The sequence below is a fragment of the Amblyomma maculatum genome, chromosome 4 (assembly GCF_055883805.1).
Source record: "Amblyomma maculatum isolate TAMU_Amacu chromosome 4, ASM5588380v1, whole genome shotgun sequence".
In the NCBI taxonomy this organism is placed as follows: domain Eukaryota; kingdom Metazoa; phylum Arthropoda; class Arachnida; order Ixodida; family Ixodidae; genus Amblyomma; species Amblyomma maculatum.
Window position 1 is genome coordinate 69208190 of NC_139347.1, and position 10259 is coordinate 69218448.

At 44.2% G+C, this 10259-nt stretch overlaps 1 protein-coding gene and 1 pseudogene across 1 annotated transcript in view; both read right to left on the reverse strand.

Moving 5' to 3' along the window:
- Positions 1-10077, reverse strand: part of Pfas (phosphoribosylformylglycinamidine synthase) — a 40223-nt gene extending 30146 nt beyond the window's left edge. Inside the window, exons 1-8 of the mRNA XM_084601864.1 lie at positions 9844-10077; positions 5254-5544; positions 4457-4604; positions 3525-3675; positions 2894-3002; positions 1629-1769; positions 928-1052; positions 165-293 (exon numbers count right to left, since the gene is read on the reverse strand). Coding sequence (XP_084457990.1) covers positions 165-293; positions 928-1052; positions 1629-1769; positions 2894-3002; positions 3525-3675; positions 4457-4604; positions 5254-5537 — 1087 coding nt within the window. The 5' untranslated portion in view covers positions 5538-5544; positions 9844-10077. The remainder of the gene's footprint in view (positions 1-164; positions 294-927; positions 1053-1628; positions 1770-2893; positions 3003-3524; positions 3676-4456; positions 4605-5253; positions 5545-9843) is intronic.
- Positions 6278-9788, reverse strand: LOC146191328 (AP-2 complex subunit alpha pseudogene; annotated as a pseudogene).
- Positions 10078-10259: the final 182 nt, after the last annotated feature.

Consider the following 10259-nt stretch of genomic DNA (forward strand, 5'->3'; position numbering starts at 1 on the left):
ATTTTTCTGGTGTTAACAACTGGCACATATATTTATACCGTAAATAGAATAGCATAGGAAGTAAAAAAAAACAGCAAGGTTCTTTTGTGACTGGCAGATATTGATAAAAATATGCCTATGCAATCCTTTCTAAATTATTCTGCCATCGAAAATTCGCTACTAACCAGGTATGTGAAGGTTGCCAAAGCAATAACCAGCAGTTCCAGCAATCTCATGAGCTCCTCGACCAGCAGCATGAACATCACGGATTCGTCCACCAGTTCCTGTAGTTGCTCCGCTAAATGGTGCAACCCCTGCACAAACACAAAAAATAAATACACCATCTTGCAAGCAAAGAATGTTGCTTCAGAAAAGGAATCATATTTAAATTGGTGATCATACTTTTGTATGAAAAAAAAACTTGAGGTCAAGGACTGCAGACAAATTATGACAATATGGTGCCCTTCAATACGCACAAATATCACAAACACAACAAGTGCATGCATTTAGTCTTCTTGAAACACAGTTGCAGTAGTTAAGAATTAAACTCCTGCAATTTGCTCTGTAATTGTATGACATTGCAAAAGAGCCTGTACTTACGGTCATTGTCATGTTTATGGAACAAATGTTATGCAATATACAATTCGTTCTGCTGAAAAGTTGCCACTGTAGGTGGGGGTGAGAAAAAATAGGGTGGACACTTATGCTTCGCTTTTAAGTGTACTGTAGAACAGCATTAATGACTCCCGTTTGCAAAAATGGCTTCTCTTACAATTTCTTCCTTGTTAGCAAACATGCACTTTCCTGTGAAATAGGGTGCCCACTTAGCAACCCTTAGAGTCTACTTTTACGGCAAAGATTAAGCCTCCTTTTAATTTTTTTTGTTGATCCCATTGCTATATAGATCTAGAAACTATTAAAAGGAGAGGTTAGGTAGCAAGCAATTACCTGTGGGGAAGTTGTGCGTCTCGGCAGTGAAGATGATGTGACGTTGGATGTCACAAACTGTAAATGCACTGCCAGCCGTTGTGTCCTTAGGCTGAAGTGCTTTAATTTTATAGCCCCGAATGGCGCTACAAAGAGAGAACAGAACATGACTTAACAATCAATTTCCATTCAAAAACAGGACAATTCCAGCAATACAGCTGGAGCAGGCAAACTTTTGCAATATTTTCCAGAATACGGAACATGAAAACAGCTTGTAGATATAATAAAACAAAAGTACGTAAAATGTGGTGAAAACAAACTAATCATAGCAACATTCAGGTATATGAAAAAGATTTACACTTCTGAAGATAAGCACGTGAAGAAAAAACAGTCTACCCCAATGGCTGTAAACAGGTGAACAAAAATTGTAATCATTTTATTATAAGAAAACTTGTCCTACCTTTAGTGCATGTCCAAAATTCTTAGACAAACCAAGAAGCTCAGATTAATGCCTTTATTACACGGAAGCAAAAAGATTAGTAGACAGTCAGGTTCATCGAACAAGTTGCAGATATTTACATGTATCCCTCCTTTGCCAAAATAACGAGGCAATAGGTTTGTGCAGTGAAACACTTACCGCATCTCTTAAGCTCTAGATAAGTATAAACAATGCCATCCAGTACATGCCAATTACTCTAGTGAAAATGTGCTTAAGCACTCACCTGCTATTGTCTGAAAACTTGATCACATTGTTGTTATTGCTGGTGTCCTGGGTGGCCGTGATCAAGGAGAAGAGAGAGTGTGGAACTTCCTTGCCATCCACCACCAGTCGACCCTTGAAAAACCAATGCCGACTGTGCTCACTGCAAATGATGAAAACGTAGGGAAATTTATAGGGCTTTTGAAAGCACCTCATATAAAACAACTAGAGCATGACTACCATTTGCTTCACGATATGTAAATACCTAGTTATACGTGTGAAATTACAACCGCCTTACCAAATGAAGAAACTAGCCATAGCTGCAGTATTTTAACACACATGGAAACCAAAGGTCTTTAGACATGTTGAAAATAAACGGGCCTTTAATGCCGACTGAGTGCATGATCTCTGTGGCACTGAATGAATTAAACTGCTGCAAGTGAACATCCTTCCCTCTACTTCTGTAGGTATATGCAGCATCTTATTCAGTCATTATATCATCCTGCACTTTCGCTTGCTACCAAGTAGCAATGTATTAACAAAATCAATGTGAAGTGGGTTAGCAGCCAAATGGTTTGTGGCAGCACAAAATATTAGTTTAAAATGTTAAAGTTTAGCTAACTGGCAGGATATGTCATGTGACAAAGCTGGCATAACAAACATATTAACACAATTTATTTCATCATGTTTACTGTATATGTTAACGACTGTTCTTTTTTTTCTGGCGAAGTTAAGTATACAAGACAAATGAGCAGATGCATGTGGCTACCTCCATCTTCGAATAATACAGATGCATTAATGCAGCTTGGTTGCAGATGTCCCGTAATGGAGGTTTTAACAGGGCCGACGTAATGAAACAAGAAATCTGGCGTGCAACTTTATATAGACAAATTTTGACGCCAGGCTAAACTTCACATCAAAAGATTCCATGCATGCTTGATGGCCGTAATATAAATCACACTTTCAGTTCTGAAGAAGATTTCAGATGCTGAACATAATATCAGAAGAATTTATGTTGATTAGCCATGGTAAAAACAAAGGACGTGAGCAAAATCCCAATAATATACAATGTCTAAAAAATGTGGGTCCAAGACAGTACAGGCATGGACATGCATCAAGAGTCGAATTGTGTTCATCCTGTCCAAATCTACTGTAAATAAACAATCTCTAAACTATACTTGAAATCTATTGCAGTTTATGGCTTACCTTTCTTTAGTTAAATGACAAGAATTCTTTCAGTTGAAAATCAATTAAAATAGGTCAATAAACTTAATTTGTGGTCTCTACCTATTAGACTGAGCCAGGTCAAAGCACTCCACAGTGGTTGGGTTCCTCTTAAGCTTGTTCTTGAATAAGTCCGTGTAAAAGTCCAAGTCCCAGTTATCGAATGAGAGCCCTAGAAATTAAAATTTATATTCACCATTACATGTGTGTCATGAGCACTCGATTTCCAATACCCAAATGAAATGCGTACAGAATTTGATAACAAAGTTGAGCAGTTTCATTAAAAACATTCCGATGACCTCAAGAATACAGCGCTACAGTTGAATAAAGACTGCTCTGTATTAGGAATCAGAACTAAAGGCAGAGTAAAGTTATCATTCTATAACGGTCGATCAGCCTACATTTCAGTCCAGATTAGTGTAATGCAAGAGTAATTGATGTATCGAAGCAGAGAGAGACTATTAATGCATTTTAAAGAAACATTTCCAGTGAAACGATAATCAAACAGCACTACACTGCAATAGAAATGAAAATTTTCACATCCAGCCATTGACGAAGACCAATGTACACACAAAAATGAGTCAAATTTTAATGACAGCAAAACAATGCATGAACGGCTACATTAGGCCAGGCAATATTTCGAAGCTCGTAAGACACCAGAAGCCCATAAACACACAAAAAATGGTGTGTTTACCCAGTTCACCGCTGACCCGTTCCAAGGCTGCTCTTCCGTGCTGAAGTACATCCACTTCTTCCCAAGAGTGGGTGCTGGCAGGCAGTTCGAAAGTGGTCACCGGAGTCAAGTAGCGAGTCTCTGTCATTCGATCGTGAAGCACATCCACCACCTGGCCAGAGAAGGTGATGCATATAGTATGCTGACAGTTAGCCGCGTTATTCAATTATTCTGTACACAAAACAGCACATATAAAAACCAGCTTTTTTTTTTTTTGCGTATTTCATGTGAATCAAAAGAGTTAGCAAAGCACAGCACATGACCAGCCACCTTTTTAAATATCTTGAAATAAGCAGTGGAGAAGAGGTCACCTTGGCACTCCAGTGGGTAGTACAATTAAGAGAAAGGTGAACAATGTAGTATGGGATGGGAGAACAGACAAATAACACAATCTTCAGAACTGCTCACAGCTACATAAATAATGCTTTCAAAAATAAAAAGATGCTTGAACAGCTGCACTCGAGGAAGTGGGAAGATTGAGGCTCATGAGCAGTCCTATGTGAATTAGCCTAACAAGATATTTTCATTGTGATGCCCCATGTCTGTCTCTACTAACTGTTAATGACACAAGTATACACATATGGTGAACATTTACAGTAATTTCTTTTCTCTACCTCATTAGGCATGCGAATATGTACTAATTAATGAACCAGCACATCAGCACAGCAATAATAAACAAGATACCAAGGAAAGAATGGTTTTTGAACACTGATATGCAACACTGCACACAGGTGATCATAATTTATGTGAAATTACTGATAGAGTAAAACATTCTCCCATGGTATAGCATGACCTTCCTGCTGCAATATTTTGTATGAAAGTGATGTACGTAGCAACTACTCTTCAACCCAAACCAAAGGCTCAAAATTGGAAAAGTTGAGAAACACATATACCTTATTCTCAGCCTTTTCAGACAGCACATAGTCTTTCTTAAACTTTATCAGATAGCGTGTTGAGCGTTCAATGCGATCAATGCAGTCAAGTCCAATAGTTTGGCAGATGGCAACGGATTGTGTCGAAGAAGGTGTTGAGAAGTTAAGTCTGAAAGAGAAATAATACTGCAGTTACTCGCTATTGCAAAAATTGATGTCAGATAAATACATTTACAACTAACCCGACAAAAAGTGGTCGTGTCTAAATGTCTTATATTGATTATGGGGAACAGTACCAGGAAACACTGCCATTTCCCAGCAGCCTCAATTTTTTTACCGAAGTTCTACCGCCTTTTTAATGCAACACTCACAAGATAAGAATTAGAATGCAAAATGTAAAAGCTGAAACTTCCAAATGGACAAGTATGAAGAGGGGCAGGCAGTCAGCCTAAGAAAAGCATCTCTACATTGTCTCTAACGATGTTAAAAATGCAGCTGAGCAGGGTATTGAATCATTTCCCCGAAAGTAAATGCCAAAGGCAAATGAAAACTGCCATGAAAGAGAATTGCCTCCACAAATTGCAACATCTAAGCCACACTGAAAAATTGAATTTCATGCAACCCGTCAGCTATTCAGTAAAAATATAGCTACTGAAAAGCTTGTGCACTCTTGAGATTGGGTCCCCAACCCAGCAGAGACAAAGGATCACTACGTCTCGAGACCCTTCGTCGTAATGTTAAGGCTGGCATGGAAGGATGCTAGGGTCCCAACTGCAAATATGCTTTTTGACTTCACATTCAAAGCATGGTCATCTCACCTTGGACCGATTTCAACAAGAAAGCCTGCTGCCATCTTCTGTTGCTCTTGAAGGTTTGTGCGCTGGCTTAGGTGGACCTTGAAGCCAGGGGTGAGAAGCCAAGTCAAGCGCTTCTGCTGTTCTTGATCGAGTGCCTGCTGACCTTGGAGTTGCACGTAGTAGCAGTACTCAGTCAGCAAACCTTCAGCAGCTGCTTGGCCCAATGATCCATTGATGGCAGCCAATTTGCCCTTCAGAGCACTTTCCGAAAGGGCAGGAGATTGGTAGAAGCGCAAGATAGCCATGGCTTCTCTGTCAGAGAAGTATAAAGGCCAACTAATTCACATCAAGTTTTCATTCCGCAAGTCCCTGCATGATGTATTCTCACAATGGTGCTTGTTTAAACAAAATTTTCTGCTGTACATCAGCTCTTGATAATTTGCAAGCCAAATTATCATACTTTTATGTTGTGGCCAACCTCTGTAGCATCAGTGAAGAAAATTAGGTAGTTTTACATAAACCTGCCATTATTCCAAACCTTCTAAACATTGCACCTTAGATGGATGAAAATCTCATAACACCTTCTGCATGGCATACAATTGTCCAATTCTTATGTGCAACTATTTGCTTTAAAAAGCTGGTTCCTGCAGTAATAGCATGTTTTTACTAGGTCCACATGAAGATGCACCCAAACATTGGCACGTGGTTCAAAGCAATGCTAAACTTGTCAGTGATAAACCCAAGATACACGCAGAGGAAGAAATTGACTAGTCAAGTAAAACCATAGAACAAACTAACAAATGCGTTCCGAAGCTCAAAAGGGTAGTGTGCACCTTATACAGACTGGAGCGTAAGTGAGGAAATTGATCCCAATGTCACAATAATAGTTTGGCACCATTGGTTGGAGAGCTTTCTTTGACTCTTATTTTCCCCCCTTGTGCTTGAGTTATCGAACTGTAGTAATCTGTAACAGAAATGTGCTGTTGACACTGCTTCCAAGCTCTTAGCAGACAGTTTGCAAACAGCAGAAACACAGAACTAGAACTACAACTGTAACAAGAGGATTTATTTGCTAACAAGGCACCAAAGAGCATTTTATTTGTAAAAAATGGTCAGTGGCATATATTATAAAGAGTGTGTGTGCGTATATATATATATATATTTCTCTTTGCCAACAGTAAGCACAATGAGTACAAAATTTACAAATGCTCGTACAAAAGGTCAACCATGATTTTAGCAACATGAATTTTGCTGGCACGAACAGTCAGGCGGAACATGCGAGCTTCCACGTTAGGCTCCAACCGCATGAGGCACCCAATCTGCTGGCTACGTGTGCATACAATGCCGGCACAGACGTAGTTGTTGGGATTTGGGTCGATGCCCTCAAGCAGTTGCATGCCAAAGCCTTCCAACTTAGACCGAATCGCAGCAGCTTCCATCGGAAACCGTGCCCTAAATACTTTTTGTTCCTCCTGCTGTGGCCCTGAAAGGTTTTTCCAGCGGGCAAAAAAGTTTTCGGCATTCATGACAGTTGGCTCGAAAAATTTGTTCATAAAGACTGGAAGTTTAAGAGCGACAGATTGAGCACTGCCGACGTAAAGGAAGTGAACCAAAAGTTCTGGAGGCTCTTGGAATTCTTGGAGGCACTCAACACTGACAATCTGTTGAACTTGGGAGCCAGCGTCGATCACTTTTTCCACTGGCTTGGCCTGCACACAAAGCTTGGAAGCCTGGTCCCCACGGCAGGAAACGGTAGATGCCACACCCTGAAGCTGAAATGTGCTCTTGTTGCCATAGAAGAGGCTCAGCCTACCAAGGTTCTGCTTGAACTCTGCCCTGACGCCAACTTGAAGAATGTCGTTCTCAAAGAGGACACCAGCATTTCGTATCACCATCTTCCTAAGTCCATCTTCAACACTGGTAGGGGCAGCAGTCACAGGCAGAGGTGCCTCTTCTGGAGCTTGCATGTTAAGCCCCAAAAGGTCTGCCTCCAGACCTCCTCCATTCGTGACCGGCAGCTTCATACTACTGTCAGTAGACCGTGGTGGGGTGGGTGGTGGAGCAGCCTCGTTTGTTACTTCTTTTAGGCCAGGTTTTCGGCGTTTGAGCATCGCGAGTATGGAGGATTCTCTCTCGGGGAACGGAGGCATCTCTTCGAGCACAGTGGCCAGCACATCAGGTGTAGTGATACGACTCAGGCTAAGGTACTCGATGGAACGCTGCTGCAGTTCTGCATCGGCACAACGAAGATTGTTGTCACTCTGCAGTACCCGTTGTATTTCAGCTTTTATCTCAGGGAAAAGATTGACAAACTTAATGTAAGTAGTGAGCAAAAGGGCTCGTGTTGGAGCACTGCAGAGATGGTACTTGGAATGAAGCAGGCGAAATTGAACTGCTGGTGCAGAGCGCTGATCTCCCGCAACTAAATTGCCAAACTCTCCGAGAATGTAGCCAGCCACCTTGACCATATTCTCATGGCAGGCAGGTGCCTGAAGTGCCTGGAAGCAAACTTTAGCCGCATATCCTTGAACGTCTTCTCGGTTGGCTACAATCTGAACGACGCGGTACCAGACTTCCTCACTGACATGATCACCGGCCACGCGAATAAGGTTGAGAACTACGTCGACATACCACGCATAGTCTGATGCATACTTCTCAGCTAAGATAGCTACCTTAAGCACCATCTCCTCTCGAATGGCGTAATCCGCTGTCTCGAGATAAGTCAACATTTCCCCTACAATCAGCTGTGCGTTAGTGCGGTCGCACATTGCATAAAGCAAATCCACCGCCTTTTGCCGAACACTGACATCACGCTCCATTTTCAGGGCGGCCACTACAGTATCCTGGTGTTTCTTGACGGCCTCGTGCGATGAGTCAGAGGTGGCTAGGAGGCAGAGTCCCTCCAGAGCCATGTAGCGCAGGTTAGTCTCCCTGTGCTGGAGAAACTGGCCGAGCTGGCTGCAGGCGCGGATAAGCAGGTGCGGCTCTGGCAGCGCTCCCAGCCGGTCCATGTGCAGGATGAGTGAGATGGCTTCAAACAGCACGGCGTGGCGCGCATTGGAGTGCTGCACCTTCTTGGACTTGGCTGGCTCCTGGGCCCTGTTAAGCAAAGACTCGAGGCATTCGTTGAGCCTGCCGCGCACGCTGGGCTCATCGGGCGGCGGGTAGTTCTGCAGCAGTCTCAGCAGCTTCATGCACAGCCAGGGCGCCGGCACGAAGTAGTAGGTGTAGTCCTGTAGGTCTGTGTACGAAGCGTTCACGATTCGGCTCAGTCGCGACACGGCAAGAGGAACGCAGCCCTTGTACTCGTCCGGGTTCTTCTTGACGAGCGCGTCGATGAGGCTGACCGAAGCCGTGACGACGCCCAGATGCTGGTCGTTGAGCAGGTGGATGATACGCGATGTCCACTCGCCCCCCGGCACCACGTCGGGCAGCGTACGCAAGAGGCGCAACAGGCACAGCGCCGCACTCTGCTTGACCTGGTCCATGGTGTCGGGTGACACCAACAATTTCGGAATGTCGCGGCCAAACGCTTCTGCCATCTCCATGTTGCCCATGTTGGCGACGCACTGAAGAGCGAGGTTGGCGTGCACGGGGTTACGAGATGCCAGGTCATTCTTGATGGACTGCACGATAAGACGCATGAGTTCGTCTTTGGCATTCATGAGCACCAGGATGAAGAGGTAGCCGATCTGCTTCTCAGAGTATTTGTTGGAGCTGAGCAGGTTTACTGCCTCCATGTGACCAAAGTCGATATCGTGACCCAGAAGGAAAATGAACAGCAACTTGCATATATATTTCTTCTTTTGATAACCGTCCAGGGTTTTGTCTCCCTTGAACTTGGACCTAATGTTGGCCAGCTCCTTGTTGATTCGCTTCGTTTCGGCTTCCTTGCTCTTGCAGTTGCGGATGTCGGAAATAAATACGGCCAAGCCCCGCATCCCATCCCCCTTTGCCGGCGGCATCGTGACTTTTACCGGTTGCTTTTCGACGCCGAACAAACTGTGGACGCAGCTGCTCCCAAGGAGCCCTCCCGTCAGGTTAGCACGACTTCACGGCACCGAAATACAACTCGCCGCAAACCATTCCGCAAGAGCACTGCTGGAACTGCTGCATGAAGCAGCGAGCAATTGCACACCCCTCAAACCGCCCCTCGTCTGCCATCCTTGGGAGGAATGCAGTCACGTGTCTGACGCGACTATGGCGGCCCAATGGGGTCGCTGCCATTTCGGCATTAAATGATTAAACGCACGCGGGGCAATTTGTTGGTCACGGCTGTATGAAACAATAAGCGTGGCCAGTTTTTCTTGTTTTTCGGTCCCAGTATACTTCCGATGAAACTTCTTTCTATGCGAAATCCTGAGCGCAGTTTTGGTAACTTTTTTAACGGGAACTATTTGATTACGCGACAGATAAGCAACTGCAAATAAAGATATCGCATTCCGGACGTCTTGTTACAACAGCTGCGAGCCCTCATCAAGCGCGTTCCGCCAGGTGGTTAAAAACGTGCCAAAAACCTTTAGGGACATGCTTTGAGCGATTTGTCCATTGACCAACAGCACCGCTAGCCATAATGCCTACACGCTGCTGCTTACATAAGCGAGAGCTCACCTTTCCTCCAGTCGTATTCCTTGCAGTACCCGGCTCGACTGGCTAAGCTTCTTCGTCGGATGAGACGGAAGGTTATGCCCGGCCTTGATTTGACCGCCGCCGGCAGCGCAGATAGCGCCTGCGTCTGGTCGACCGAACCTCCTCACCACTTGAACGATAACGTCTTCGGGCGCTTCTCGGACTAGCCTTGCACTTCTACGGCCACACACACACGATTACCGGCCTGGCTGCGAAATCACGCCATGTCTGACCTTATCAGACAACAGCTTTGACGCAAGATTCAGCGCGTCTGAGTGGACATACAGAAAACTGAAAGTAACTTCTCGTACGCAGCTGAACGGCTTGCGCTCAGCTGGTGCGCGTAACGGCGAACGTTTAGATGCACCCTTCCGCATAACCGTCGCTTATGCGAATTC